General features: G+C 41.2%; 1 protein-coding gene across 2 annotated transcripts in view; it reads right to left on the bottom strand.

Annotated features, from left to right (window-relative positions):
• Window positions 1-882: 882 nt before the first annotated feature.
• The window catches only part of megf6 (multiple EGF-like-domains 6), a 256,246-nt gene continuing 240,953 nt past the window's right edge, over window positions 883-16,175 (bottom strand). For both annotated transcript variants that reach the window (XM_002933860.5, XM_004916199.4), the window contains 10 exons: window positions 15,007-15,138; window positions 14,754-14,882; window positions 14,370-14,498; window positions 12,545-12,673; window positions 10,231-10,359; window positions 9,369-9,497; window positions 8,252-8,380; window positions 7,903-8,031; window positions 7,551-7,595; window positions 883-4,726 (listed from right to left, as the gene is read on the bottom strand). In XM_002933860.5, the coding sequence (XP_002933906.3) occupies window positions 4,656-4,726; window positions 7,551-7,595; window positions 7,903-8,031; window positions 8,252-8,380; window positions 9,369-9,497; window positions 10,231-10,359; window positions 12,545-12,673; window positions 14,370-14,498; window positions 14,754-14,882; window positions 15,007-15,138 (1,151 nt within the window). In that variant the 3' untranslated portion in view covers window positions 883-4,655. The remainder of the gene's footprint in view (window positions 4,727-7,550; window positions 7,596-7,902; window positions 8,032-8,251; window positions 8,381-9,368; window positions 9,498-10,230; window positions 10,360-12,544; window positions 12,674-14,369; window positions 14,499-14,753; window positions 14,883-15,006; window positions 15,139-16,175) is intronic.

The raw sequence follows: 16,175 nt of genomic DNA, 5'->3' as shown, positions 1-16,175 counted from the left end.
GTACTGTTAGGCCAATGCCACACAAGGTAGATTCTCTTCCAGATGAACATGGTCCAAAAATCTGCCCCCTACAGGTGAATCTGTGCTCTGCACCCAGCTTGATGCAATGGACCCAGTTCAGACAGGTGGATTCTTGGTCTTTCTTTATCTTGGCTGGGCGCAGAGCACTGATTCAAGTGTAGGGGCAGATTCTTGGACCATGTTTATCCGGCTGAGAATCCACCCTGTGTGGCATAAGCCTTAAAGCATTTCATATGTTGTACATTACCAACTAGCATTGGATCGGCCTGCTGGGAAAGCGGAGAATCCATAACCAAAACCTGTAAGTCACCTCTGTACCTTAGTATCTCTTTACATCTAATTGTGAGGGTGATGACGAGATCTCTGGAAGCCCCTAGGAGGTTCTGCCCAATGCTTTGCCAGTCAAACACCTATTGCGATTCCTTTGTTGGTAATCTAGTAACATGGCACAGGCCAGTGACCTAGAGTGAATAATCTAAAGGGAACTTTCACTGATGGAATGTGGCTGGAATTAAGAAAGCAAACAGTTGATTGGTTCCTAGGGGGTTCTTTACTGCCTTACTATTTGACAAAAAACTAGATCTGACAGAAACAAAAGTTTGGTGTGGGAGTGATTGAGATACCACAGCGGGCACGGTTTTGTACATCAAATATTTTTTTTAATAATATAGCATTCCAAATAATTCATTCCAAACACGTGAAAAAGTATAAATTATGTAATACACATCATAGATACATACAGTACATAGATACAAACCATCCTGGTAACAATGAGTGACAGTTTAAATATACATCCTTTTTATACAAGAGAAACCATCATTTAGATATTGCCCCTAAATAGTCATGTATTTATTATTTATATTGTTTTGTCAGCATATTTGCCCCCCCCCCCCCATAAGGAACCTGCAATAAAACATTGTGTGAGGTCTAATCAGCACCATACATATTGAATGGCGGCACTGCTGCTCCCCAACCCCTGGTAGTAGGTTTGCTGCCCACCCTTGTGAATCGGCTTCCGATCTAATGAATCCTATGGCAGCAGTGAGTGGCACAGATTTATTACAGTAACTTCCACATGGTGTTTACTTAAGGGATGTTACTTTTCCGGAGAAGAGTCACAAAAAAAGTTTCACAAATACCTGAATTGGGGTTTCAGGGCAGATCTGGTGTCATTTAGTTTGGCTGATTCAAGGCTAAAAGATGGAGACTTATGGTGGTATTTATTAAGATATATTAACTAAAACAGTATCTCTAAAGAGCACTTTGTAAGAAAGATTGTAATATAATATACATATAGTAATGTATTTTATCTGATGTCACCCTCATGGGCAAAATTGACCCCAAACATTGGGAGGAGATATCCTGAAAGGCCTCATGTCTCCCAACAGGTACCTAGGCCTGAGGCTCCAAGTGATTAAGTGCAATAAAGGCTTGTGCTGCAGCAGCCAATTACTGGATCTCATACAAGCAGGCCAACATGGGGCAGCGCTCAGGGAAGCTGTACAATCACTTCCAATGCAGTAGAAAGGTTTAATAGCACTTTAGCTAGGGGTTCTCTTATTGTAGCATGGATGAGCGCCCGTTCAATTAGATAAATGGGCATTGGAAGTTCAGTTCTCTGGCCAGCAATAAATTCATCCCTGGAGGAAAAGTACAGAGCAGGCTGGTGCAAGAGTGCACTTTGTATCGGCCCAGTTACAGGACATGTCATTCTAATTAGCAATTAACAGCCTGAGAATTTATATCTTAATGCTATTCTGCAATGAATCAGTTTTGGACTCAAACGGGGAAGAATTCCACTGCTAGAAATGTGTTACATCCACCAATGTCTATTGGACAACAGGACAGATATAATTTCATGTGTGCCCCATTAGGTGGCTGGGGGTCAAAGGACACCTTCTCAGTATTCTGTGGCTACGTACTTCCCTCTGCCTGTATCAGCCTATTGTTTGGAATATAGGTTATGTTAAAAAAGCAAAAAATGGTATAAATTTAATATTTATAATTATGTGGAATAAGGAATCTTCTGTTAAGTTATACCACTCGACACCCAGCTGGATCCACTACAGTGGATAATCCAGGCACTGATTTACTCCTCATTTAATTTCAATTTACACACGCACTGTACCCTGGAGTGTACGGTAATTTCCCTTACATTCTTACATGTGCAACTAAATTGCACCTTACCTTTAACACTAAGGTCATTATGGAAGTGGTACCATTTGCGCCCACGTACATACACACATTGACAAAGCAAAAGAAACACTTCTGCAACTCGGACATATGGGTTTGGCCATATCTTGTTGAAGACCAAACTAAAATCTATATAGTAAAAGGGTGGTTCACCTTTACGTTAGGCTTTAGTATGTTATAGAATGGCCTATTCTTAGCATCTTGGCAATTGGTCTTCATTTTTTTTTTTTTACTGATTATTGATTGTACCTGCTCTTCTGTCTTTCTAGCTGTTAAATATGGGTGACTGACCAGGCAGCTAAAAACTTATTGCCCTGTGAGGCTACTATTTCATTGTTACTACTTAGCTTTCTATTCAGGCTCCCTCCTATTCAGTCTCTCATTTAAACCGCTACATGGCTGCAAGGGTCGATTCGAGCATAGCAACCAGATAGTTGTTGAAATCCAAAGCCGAAGAATGGCCGACCAAAAAGCTAAATAGTTAAAAATACAAAACATGAAGACCAATTGCAATATGTTTTATAATATCACTTTCTATATCATACTAAAAGTTAATATGAAGGTCAACTACCCCATTAAGAACAGGGCCTACAAAAGTAATGTCAAATTAGGCCCAGGCATACGTTTACATAGACAAGTAGTCACAGTTATGAAGATATCTTGTCTCCATGGGGTTGAGGTGTTGTTCCAGTTCACTTAAATAATTCAGGACTGAACTTCCTGTGTCTACAATATTGTCACCGTAGCAGTGACTGTTTCTTGGCCTGAATGACAATGATTGGTCATTAAAAAGCTCCTTGGGAACTTGTCGTATAAGATATGAAACACTGTGTGCACTACATAGATACCACATATGGTCACCAGACAAGTGTGACCTTTTGGCCAGGACTTCAAAGGTTTTTCAGTCCTATAAATATTGCAACATAAATAGATATTTTAGCTATTTCCCTGATTAGACAAACAGATGGAAACCAATGCATAACAAATGTTACTGGGGATTATAAAGCACAAGCTGACATCATTACACCAATGTAACAAAAGGGCATATTTATCATTTAGCAAAGGTTCTCCCTCTATTAGGTGAGCACTGAAGGAAATTCCCAATAGCTCCTTCTTTTGCAGTAATACTTAGAGAGTCAGGCAGGGTAACTTGTGCAAAGGCAGTATCACCTGTTACTGGCAATTAGTCTCCACAACTTTCCAGGCAACGTAATGCCATTAATTAGTGTCAGCAAAGGGAAAACTGAAAGACAGCTCCATACTCAGAATGTACAGTGTGCCCATCTATGTTCTGGGTCTATAAGGGCTGCTAAATGCTCTCATGTGTATTACCAACTGGTTGTCTCATTGAAAGTTGTCACTGGAAACAGAGAGGAAGAGGAAGTGCACGAGTCTTAGGATTAATGTAAAAAAACGCACCAGCACATACACACCTCTTCAATGAATTTGCTCGGTGCCCAGTATGGGGGTTCGGCACCATCTAACAGTCCAGGCAAATAAATGACATCGGCACAACTGAGCTTCTGCAAGTGGAGAAACATCTACATGTTTATTTAAGTAATGTGCAACTTTTTTGGGGAATGCCCCTTAATCAAACATGTACCCATGAAATGTTGCATGCTATATATATATAAACCCGCAGGGGTCTCCCCATTCACAGAATATCTGTTGTGCCCATATAATACAATTGTTTGAAGCACAGGAGTCTCCCAGCAGTCCTGTTCTACTGAATCCACATAGCGGGATGATTAGAGTCTATACAAAGACTAAAAGAAACTCACTGAAGGCTGGGGGCCTTAATACGTTGGAAGGCTGCATCTGGGTGTCAGCCTCATGTGCATGTTAAGTAATGCTGTTATTGCCAGCCCACTGATAGGTGAAAATGGTCTCCAATCAGCTTGTTGTCAGCAAAGTACCAAAGCACATCCTGCCCTTGATATGGCTTTTGTAATGGAAGGCGGCTCTTCTGCTGGCAGTTATTCCTTTTCATTCTCAGTAGTTTGATATTGCTATGGATGGATCTTTTTCATATTGAGACAAGAAGACTAGAAGGGGTGTGTATGTTTCAGCCGTACACGATGTGATCACTGCTATACTGCTTGGCTGTCTTCAGTAAAAACCTGTCAGGCTGAATATAAAACATTTTATTAAGATATACCATGTTGCCACAGGATGTGCTGCAGGTGCTCCCTCTTGGCATTTCAGTTCTCAGTACAGTAGCCGTCGCTCGTCGTGACTCAGTATCACTTGTGGGGCCTGATGGAATCTCGCGTGCATCTCCATGTTGCTTTTAGTCAAGTCATTAATTAGAAATCCATACAAAGTTTGCTTGGCACCTTTACAACAGTGCACAGTGAATTTTGCATTAACTGCATGTTGTAATCCAATGTGTGTCATTAGGTGGTGTTGTAGTGACTTGTAATGAACATATTCCAAACAATTTATGGCCTTTGCTTGCTGGTGTTTATCAGGTATCTAGCTGAGGATCCATACTGGGCTGGAGGCTTTGCATCTGGAATACAAGTACATTCATTAAATACACCGATTTGTTTGTGTACTTACAAATCATTCCTAAACAGATTTACAAAAGTAGTAAAGTCCAATAAACTCAAAATGGCACTTATTCATTATGCAATCTTATGAGGGGGTGCTGGAAATACTGTAGGGGTCATTTATAGTGACCCTGGATGCAATGCATTCCAAAAGCATAGGGCAGGTGCAAAGTATAGGCCAACCTAACCTGCACATATGCTTGACAAGCCAATTAGGGGGCAGGACACAAGTTTCTATTCTATGATATGAAGTGCAGAGACCTGTGGCAAATTTTCAAGTAGCAAGGCATGGTGCAAAGCACTGGTGTAACTATACCGGAACCAGACCCCACAGTTACGGGGGCGCTGAGAGACTGGGGGCTGGACCATGGGATCTGTTTCCTCTTGCAAATAAATGCCCCCTCCCCAGACGCTCTCCTACTTGTGGGCAGGGAGCAGGGGATGTGAGGAACTCCAAAAACATACAGGCAGTTTAAATGGCTTCTGACTAAAGTGACCCTAGTGCTCCTCTGGGGCAGGGACTGAAGTGAACAATGTATCATCTCTGTAAAGCGTTGTAGAAAAATGCTGAAAAATGGGGTAAAAAAAAAGGAGCCCCACCACAAAGGGACAGGAAAAAAGCTCCAAAGATTTTTCTTCCAAGTCTCTTGGGTCCAACCAGTCGCAACAAAGCACTTTGAACATGAACACGTCTGCTGATCATTTGGATAGTCTGCATATTATTCCAGATACGGCCACTTTTAAAAATGCTCCAAACATCAGATCCGTATCTCTGTGTGCCAAGGCTAGATTTGGATGTAGCCGGCCACCATACAGTTCCGCATCTGGAGCTGATACATGTAAAATTCAAGAAGAGTATGCAGTGTGCTTAGATTTTTCCAAGATCTGTCACATCGGATTGGTCAGTAGTTCTACCCACAAACCACTCTGGTCTGAGGTTTGTTGTAAAGAAAACTGTGACCAATCTGACCAAAAACATCTGCTGTTTTCTGTAGTGCCAGGTGTTGCATAGAAAGGAAACTCTGAAGGAAATTTTTATGCATGTCTCATTCAGAGCCAAACCCTGACACATGCATGATGGCAGGATAACATGTTCTTCATTTAATAACCCTGCATGAAGATTTGTCTAAAAAACAAGAACTACGAATACGGAATAGTGAACCCAAACATTTAAGAACAATTGGGAAAATGCTTTTTTAATACATTTTCAATTTCTGATATAAATATAATACATAGACATAGTCTTTAAAAGTTTTTAAATCAATACTTATTCCTTTGACAATTCAGCTCAGGCTGGTAGCAATGACTGTTGTACTACAACTCCCAGTATTCCAAAATGCTTAACTACCAAAGGAGCACACCTCAAAAAAGAATATGGTGCCTAGACCTGCCTTTAGGAAAGGGTAACTTCAGGCCATGGATGTGGTCTTCTCCAGATGGGTCTGCACAGGTTAGCCATGGTATCCTATGATTGGAGCAAACTATTGCATCAGGCCAATTTAGTATGCCATATGGGTGGCAAATCAGTAGGGATACGGCAAATCCAGTATTCTGTTCAGTATTTGGGCAAATCCTGTACCTTTGGACAAACCCTAACTGAAGGAGAACAGAATCCAGAGTCACAAGACTTTAAGACTCTGAACAATTTTTTTGTTCACAATGGATAGAATTTTTTTTTATTTTGCTTAGATCTGAATATACAGTTCCTTATTCAGCCGAACATTTAATGCATGATTCAGTATTCATCCAAAATCCAAAAATTAAAGAATTAATTTGTCCTTACAGCTGGACAAAGAAAGGCTTGTTTAGAGACCTGACAAATGAGTATTCTTGTAGTAGGCCGTCAGCCAAAATGTAAGGCCATGTAGTAATACGGGCATAGTTTGCTTTATGTCTGGACTGGGCTTCAAAATAGGCCCTGGCATTTCAGTTACACAGAGGCCCTAACAGCCCCCACCAGCCCAATAAATAGTGACTGTCTATGGCATCTTACAGCAGCCCCTCTGGCATTTGCCAGAATCTACAGATTTGGATCTGGTTTGCCCTAGGTCTAAAAAAAACATACCAACCTGTCAGCTAAATGCTACCCACTGGCTGGTTACTAAATACTTTGCATGTGGTATTGTATATCCCCATTGTGAAGTGATGTTGGATTCTAGAATTTGAAGTTCTTCTATTTTCAGAAATCCGTGCACCACCCACTATGGAAAGCGGAGGAAGTCCAAAAATCCATCACTTCACAATGGATCAAGATGAGGGAGGGGTTGCATTACACTGTGAGCCTAGGGTGGGTGGGGAACTGGCACCAAGGAGCAGAGAGAGACTGCCATGGTTTCTTTTCTGCCTGTTAAATCAGGTATATCTGTGTGACAAAAATATTATATGTCTATGTTTGTCAGTTCAGACAGCGTTAATGCACCATGTCAATATAGGGGTTGGGGGTATTGTAAAGTTTGGACCCACACACACACAGAAGGCTTTTGCTGCAGGCTTTATTTTACAAACTGTAAGGCTGCCAGATCTGCTCACATGGCTGTTTCAAAACCATAGTGACTATGATACTATCTGGCTGCCTGAAAAAGGGCGCCCTCTAATGTCAGCAGTGTTGCATAGCACTGAACATTAACAAAACATAACAAACATCTTATTACGGGTTGCTGTTGAACACTACAGGTATAATCTCCCGTTAACAGAGCAAATTACTTTTCAATAGTACTGCTCCTTTAAAGGGCAGTATATAACAAATAACCTCTAAAAAAAGAATAAGCAGGAGTTGTTACTTACAGAGTAACGTTTGGAACAGAGTTGACATCAGCTGGGGTGGCCCACCTTCAACAAGATAGAGAGAAAGGTAATACAATTAGTATGCTCTTGTATAAGAGATACAATTTAAGCAAAATCAATACATATCATTGGCCTTGCTAGTTAACCCAGAGACTGGAAGTCTAATGGGTAGAGGAAAACAGACATTTTAGTAATCTAAGCCTGATTACAGGAAAGAAGATTACTAGGCTCTGCATATTTTCTTATTTCTGTGCCACCTTTGCTGTAGGTTTACCTCCAAGTCGTCCTCTTGGTGCAGTGGCATTTCCTAATTCAGTTATACAAGGTACATGTTTACAGTTCTGTAATTTACCTTCTTGACAGGTTGGTCCTATAAATCCGTTAAGACAAATACAGCCCCCGTTCATTGAATTGCATTGAGAATTCCATGAGCATTCACAACTTAAGGTGCAGTTCGGGCCAAAGCGATCAATCCTGCATTCTGTAAGTCAAACAGGTGATTTACTCCTCAATTCTAAATATTAACAAGTCCAATAAAAGCCCAATACTTTAAAAGTTCAGTGGGTTTGCTAAGTCGTACAAAGGCAAAGGCTTGTTCAGGAAACAGTTTAGTGAAAGTAAATGAGCTTTTCAGAAGCAAAATTTATTGTGTCCTGTTTGCTGCAGAAAAGCTGAAATCAGGTGATTTAGGTCTCTCTCACCTAAATCACAGCTGGCACCAGTTCTCCCTGGGGGACAAATACACTCTCCGGTCACAGCGTCACAAGGGGCATTTCCTTCGCATTCACAAAGCCTGTTACATTTCTCCCCATATGTCCCCTTCTCACAGCCTGAAAGAAAATGACATGAGATTGTGCAGACAATAGCTCAAGTGCATCAATTCACTGCATTGTAAATTGACTAAATCAATTTGAACGTGTGACAGCATTTCTGCACTGATGTCAGTGTACTCTACTGACCTCCTTCTGCATATTATTATTCCTATAAAATAGCATGTGGATCACTTTGTTATTGTCTTCAAGTGTTTAGATATGAGCTAAATTAATATTTTGTTCCTGTAATGGTACTGGCAATTATATTTGTTTATTTAAATTAGTAAACTTTGTAGCTTGGTGGTCGAGATACCCACATTAAACAATGGCCTATGGCACAGAGGCACACAGTCTTTTTCCTCTGGTGCAGAACCAGCAATGAGGGCTAGTAGCCTGTTATTTACCGAAATGGAATCCACTTGTCACTAAGGGTGAGCAGTGGACTCCATTAAACTAAATAACAGGTAGCTTCTCTGATATCCATGGGGGTATGTCCTGTGTGCCATAAGTCTCAGTGCAGAGTTGATCCAGAGATTGGCCTGATTGATTGAATCCTAACTGTAAATACTGCCAAACAAGCAACTTAATGATGCTAATTGTCCCATTTGCTGCCTGTGCCCCCCATAGCTGATGGATTTGAGATTCTGTGAGATAGAGATGCATAAAGGACCCATTACAAGCAATGAATGCCCATGGAGGCACATACAGGATACTCTCTGTGTTTATAATCAACATGATTTGCTTTTAGTGCTCTGCTCATTTCACGGTTTACCTACCCAGCTTGATTCTCTCACAAAGATAGAAAATGAACTTTACTGCTTTGAATGACACAAATAAAAATAATAACTGTATTTTCACACTGAATATATGTTTCTAAAAATGCATTTGAATTTCTGTTGTTATAATATCATCCAGAGGCAGCTTTGTGGCTTTGGAAGCAATTAGCCGCTGAGCCTGAAAGCAAGCATGTTAAGGCACTTAGAAGGCAGTTTATTAGATGGCTGACCTTTCTGGCATTTGTCTCCATAGAAACCTGCAGGACACAGACACGTCCCAGTGACAGGGTCACACGTTGCTCCATTTTCACAAGTGCATAATTCGCCACAGTTGTCTCCATGGAAACCAGGTGGGCAGGCTGTGAAAACAAGAGAACTTTCTAAATACAGTTCCAACTAGTCAAGCAGAGATTTAGGTCTTTATGGTTCATGTTGATAAGACAAAGTCCTGGCCCATACTGTGTATGCAGAGCAGGTCTGCTCATAATACGCCCTGGAATTTCAAGTAAACAGAGCAGCCCAAACAGCCCCCCAGCAGCCCAATAAATAGTGACTGTCTATGGCAACTTACAGCAGCCCCTCTGGTCTGGTATTTGCCAGAATCCAAAGATTGCCAGTCTAGGCCAGAGGCAGAGGAGAAGCAATGGGGATCATCATGCCCTTGACTCTGCAATGAGTGGAAACAATACTGCACCACTATAATATACACTATACTGCAGGGGTTTTCAGTCTTTGGTCTTTGGGCTGTTATTGAACTATGGGGCTGCTGGGTTCCCCACAACATCTGGGGGGCTGCAGATCACCCATGCACATCCAGGAGAAAGCATAGGAAATCCACGTTTGGAACAAAACAATCTCTCTGCTATTGCACAAAAATACCCGTACATTCTTTATTATGTGACTTTTTTTTTCCTTTTATTAAAATTTTTTCACTGAACATTCTCCTTGAGAAATTAATTAGCAATGCATAGAGGTTTAACCAGTCAAGACCTTGTTGTTTCTTCCCTGAATCAGATTTATTTTTTGTTTTTTAATTTCTGCTTTTAATTCTTCACTGAAAACCCTTTTGATTTGCAGATGTATGTGGCTCACCATGTTCACATGCGGCTCCATAATATCCCTTTACGCAGTGACAAGCTCCTGTTACCATGTCGCAAGTGCCATTGCTTTGACAAGCACACTCCATTTGGCAGCCAGCTCCATATTTTCCACCAGAGCACCCTGAGTTGAGAAAATATATATATATAATTTAATAGGTATACATACACACTGTTGAACTCTATATCCTAGAACATGTCCTAGAACTTATATGCATTTACCTTATGTATGTATGTATGTATATTTTTATTTGTATAGCTCTACTTGTGTACACAGCACTGTACAGCAGAACAATAAACAAGTAGGGGGCCATTAGAATAATAGATAAATAATGCAATAAAGAGGCTGGGTTAGTTGAAGACAGGCAATATGTTTCTCCCAGGCTGTTACATAGTGTGTACCCTGGACAGACCCAGCTTTTTAATACAGACCTGAGCAGCAGTAATTGCTGCAGCTGACTTAGGATAAGAACCCTGAGTCGCCCGCGATAGAACTCTGCTATTGTGGGTAACAAACAGCTTCTAAAAAGGCTTTCCGCTGGCAGCAATAGGAGTCGCCAGTGGAAAGCGCTGCGCATCGCTTTGGTAACCCAAAGTCGTGCAATGTTTCCTCCTGCAGGCAACCTTGGAAAAAGAAGCAATGCAAAGGACTTTTCACCGGCGACATCTAGGGTTAATGGGCTTGCCCTCAATAGAGATGGCTAGGAGACAGTTAGAGATTTGGGTCTCAGTTTCAGTTGTTAATGAAGGGGTTGAGAAGTATATTTGGATATCATCAGCATCTCCCAAAAACACAGTGTAGAGGGAGAGACTTCAGGGGCTGTTACAGAATAGGAAGTATTAAGACATGCAGAAGAAGGTTAAGGATGGAGTAGCTGGTTAGTGTTAGAAGAGGTGGAAATCTGACTGAAAATGGACTCTACTTTGTTCTTAAAGAAATCAGCAAAGTTCTAAAGAGAGTGCATAAGGTTAAGTGATTCTGTTGATGAAGGGAATTAAAAATAGAAAACAGATGTTATAGATTGTATTTGTTATTGTTTGTAGTACTCCTGTTTGGCCTTTGACAGGGCAGAGTTGAGGCAGGCCAACAGGAATTTATATGGATAAAGTCTGATTGTGTATGGGATTTCCTCCACGTACGTTCTGCAGACCTTGTACTGGAGCGTGAGAATCTGGTTTGTGAATTCAGCGAATTCAGTGAATTCAGACGTGGGTTTTGAGCACGAGTACGCTTAGCATGTAGGGGTGCAAATGAGTCAACGTGGAGGATAGTAAATAGTTATACTCATTAACCATGGTATCAGAATCAGACATCTACCTAAAGGAGAAGAGACTGGGCCTGAAAGAGCGAGCTAAGCCTGGGAGGTTTGTGTCACATGTATTCTGAATTAATGGGGGAAAGAGATTGTGAGACAGAAAATGTAACCAAATGATGGTCAAAAAGCAGGAAGGGGTTACTGTTAAAATCAGAGTGAGACAGATTTTTAGTGAAGACTAGATCCAGAAAGTGGCTATCCTTATAAGTGGGGATGATTCTCCATGCTGGAGATCAAAGGAGGAGGGTAGGCAGAGAAAACAAGAGGGCCAAGGTAGCGAGGGATAAATAGAATAGTAACAGACAATAGGAGGGTTAAGGTAGAGACTCCCTTAGGGTGAAGACACACTATAATGCACTGACTGTTAATTAAACACAGTATAGCAGTTAAAGCACGGTATAGGAATTAGCTGTTTCTGACATATAGCCAGTCAAAAAAGGGGATGTCAACCCAAAAATATTTTGTTTTCCTTTGCATGGAAGAAAGTGTAATTCTAAGCCACATTCCCTTTTTATTGACTATATTTGAAAATTCATTTGCTACTGAAATTAGTGTCTGTCTGTCCTTCATTATTACCTTGGGGAACAGCCAAGACTACACACAATGCCTTGCACAATTTTGTTATTTGTAGCAGGTCCATTAAAAGAAAATGCAAGGTATTGTGGGAACTGGAGTCTTGGCTGGAGGAGAGGTGACCAATACTGTTACAATATTGCAGAGGTATGATGATTAGTCAGGGTACGAGAGAAAGGAACTATGAGAAAAAGAAATGTGATGCCTTAGGGCTAACATTTACCTGTTCTCTAATGTGTACAATCCAAAATGAGAGGCAAGAAAGCTGAGCTGGAGTAAATTGAACATATGAGCAAATCCCCAGCACAGACTCTATATACTCTACGCAGGACAGGGAAGAAATGGCCCTTATAGCTAATGCTTCATGCAACATTCTTGGCCTGAATGAAAAGTCTAAATTTAGAGCAATAAAGCACATACCTTCTTCACATGTAGGTCCTTGCCAACCCAGACCACAGGTGCAGGAACCATCAACTGGATTACACATTCCTCCATTCTTACAAGTACAGCGCTGTTTGCAGTCTTCCCCAAAATAATTTCTACTGCACACTGAAATGAAAAAAGACATAAATGCATGTATGCCCAGGCCAAGTATTATCTACCATGGCAATCAGTATAGCTGAAACAAAAATAACACACACGCACTCCCCTATGTGTCACTCACCAGCTCTCACTAAAATAATTTAAAGGTAAAAGTCTCTACACTTGGCCTACTCTGACAGCAACCTACCTGGAACCTAACCCATTCTTCTCCTTCTCAGAGCAAAAGACTGCCCACCTTGCGACCCTACCCCCATATTTTCCTCCTAGAGAAACCTATGACATACCTCCCAACTGTCTCACTTTACGCAGGACAGTCCCGATTTTGCCACCCTGTCCCGCAGTCCCGGATAGCCGCCGATTTGTCCCGATTTTAAAGTTCTCCGCTCCTGTGACGTCACACACGTCTTTCGTTAGCACCGCAGCTCCTTCGCCGCTCAGTTCAGTTCTAATATTTAGGGATTCACAGTGCAGAAGCTGCAGTGCTCCCGAGAGAGACGTGCGTGTGACGTCACGAGGAGGAGAAGAAGAGCCCTGGGGCAAACCCGGAGGAAGCGGGCGGGGGGTGGTAGGAGCAGGGAGAGACGCAGAAAGCAGGGGGACGCTGGGGAGGACACTTGAGGAAGATAAGGGGCAGCTGAAAGATTTTGGGGAGGACGCTGGGGGGAGCTGGAGGATGTTGGGTGGATGCTGTGGGGAGCTGGAGGATGTTGGGTGGATGCTGGGGGGAGCTGGAGGATGCTGGGGGGAACTGGAGAATGTTGGGGAGTGCTGCAGTGGGGAATGGCCCATAGTATGGGGATATTGGGGGAGGACCAGCAATGTTTTAGGGGGCCCTGGGCTGGCTTGGCTAGCAATGTTTTAGGGGGTCCCTGCTCTGGCACCAATGCAAAACATAACACCTGGCTACCAATGTTTTAGGGGGGTCCTGACGACCAATGTTTTAGGTGGCCCTGGCTACCTATGTCCGTCATGAGTCTGTCATGATATACAGGTGCCCAGTGCATAATGAAATCTTTAGGTCCACAATATGTCATAAAATGATTGGGGCTACCATCTCTGTCTTCTGGTGCGCTTTTGTGTATGTTATGCTTTTCAGGTGTGGTTTTGTAAAATGGGCCTGTTTGGGGGGGGGCACGGCGTGGCCATAAAGTGGGTGTCCCTCTTTCTGATTTTCAATTGTTGGGAGATATGCTATGACATAGTCCTAAGGCTAGCTTGTCCTTTGTTCAGATTACACTAAAATGATCTCCTTCCGTTACTATTCTTACTAACTCTTTCAACTCTTCCTCCTGTCTTGTGCTGGCACAGGGCAGGCGATTATTTTAAACGTTATTGGCCACTAAATCCAAGGAAGTAGTTTATCATTATATTTAATGTATCATTTCACAATTTAGCCACTGGAGGGCACTGTTTCATACAAATCTTTTCATTAAGACTTCTCTTCAGAGACATGAGAGCCGATTCACTAAAGTGTGTTAAAACGTGCGTTATTTATAGCATGCGTTAAAAATTTTATCGCGTCTAATTTTTCACGTCAATTTTAACGCAAAAAAGCGTGCAATAAAACTTATCGACCTTTAGTGAATCAGCCCTATGAGCTTTCAATCAGACCAATCAACACAAACAAGCAAGTAATAAAACCTGGAAAACCTATGCCAAACAGTAATATTAAAATAAAGTGCCTATGTTAAGTGATCCTTACTATTTTCACAGTTCTGCCCTGTCCTTCCTGGCGGGCAAATGCATTTTCCGGTCACATGATTACATGTTCCTCTTGGGCCACAATGACAGACATGGGCACATCCTTTTCCATACCTTCCAGTGGGGCAAACTAGAAAAGGAACAATCAAAATGGCCTTTGTTATTTCACAGTGATATTGTAGCAGGTTTGACAGTAATGTTTCAGTATTGCTTTATAAACCTTACTAGGCTTGTGTTACAAACCTAAGACCTTGTCTCACCCTAAATGTTTTTACGTTTGTAATTTGACAATTTGTCATGGCTTGAATATCTGCTCAAAATGACATTCTGATCAAATGTAACATTTCCATAATATTTTGATGTGAAAACACTTTCTGAAGCTTACCAGTGCTGCAGTCAGCCCCCACGTAACCAGGCTGGCAGTGGCACATTCCTGTTGTAGCCTCACAGTGTCCCCCATTTTTGCATGTACAATCCTTTTCACAGTTTGGACCATAATGTCCATGTGAACATTCTGTAAAAGACAAAAAATAACCCAGAAAGTATTGTTAATAAATGTTCTCACATGGGAAATGCTTGTTTTGGGAGTTTCTATGGAAGGTCAGATCTGTGATGTGTTCTGTCACATATACACGTACTTAGCTGACAGTTCTCTCCATGGTATCCTGGGGCACACACACATTCTCCTGTCACCGGATGACAGTTCTGATGTTCACCCGGACACTGGCAAGCTTTTTCACAATTCAGTCCATAGGTGCCTGGAATGCAAGCTACACAAATACAAAAAATAAGCTAAAACACATTGGACAGTGTTGATAACTATTTGTTATTTGTTGGTACTAGATTTTATGATGTTTATAAAGGTTATAAAGGCAGTTCCTACTTAATGTTTGTGTCATGCTAGGAAATTGTGCCTGTGTGTAAACATACCAGTCATCAAACTAGGCAACCATGTAGCTACTAAAATAGCTAACACTGATATATGCAGGGCAATGCACAAACACAGGATTCCCTGTCCCTGTAGCCCCTGGTAACTTGATCAGCAGTTAACTTTTACTGGTCTTTAGAAGTTAGAATAATGAAAGCAAACACCTTGTTCTCTGTGAGTTATAGGGCTAAGGAAAATGTTGACAACATTTGTTCAAACTGAATAGCAAGCCTACGCCTTCTATATAATTTAATAATAGCTTCATCTCAGGTAAATAAGAAATTTTCTAAATACAATCAATTAAAAAGTCTAAACCATTGCTGATATAATCAAATTACTCTTCAGTAAGCTTCTTTTAGAAATATGTCTCTCTATTTGCAGCTTCATGTTGGAGTTGGTTATTGTGAAAGACAGCTACAGTAGCTCTTTTACATTGTCTAGGCAAAGGGAACACACACCAATGTATGTGACCTGGTAATGACAATCTGATTAACAAAGGCAGGTTGCTGAGGGGCAGACAGTGAAAAGCATCTCAATCAATTCATAAACAGTACATAATAATATTTAATTGATTATATTTATAAAGTTTCTTATTTCTATGAAACTGGAGGAAACAAGGTTTCACCATCAGCATGGGAAGAGTTTCTTTGTTGAAAGTATTGTCAAATTATGGAGTTGTCCACTAAGAAAAGAGACAATGAATAATTGATTGGTGAGGCTCAAATAAAGTTTCTATGAAGAAATAACACATATATATTGATATACAAAAGTAACTGATCCAGTGAAAAAACATGATTGCCATTTTGGGACAAACATTTTATGCCCTTTTCCTTTTAGTTTCCTCACTATCAGTCAACTTGTAGACTGATTTGTAAGGTT

The sequence above is a fragment of the Xenopus tropicalis genome, chromosome 7 (assembly GCF_000004195.4).
Source record: "Xenopus tropicalis strain Nigerian chromosome 7, UCB_Xtro_10.0, whole genome shotgun sequence".
Lineage (NCBI taxonomy): Eukaryota > Metazoa > Chordata > Amphibia > Anura > Pipidae > Xenopus > Xenopus tropicalis.
The sequence above is the reverse complement of the archived record's forward strand: the minus strand, read 5'-3'. Positions and strand labels throughout refer to the sequence as shown.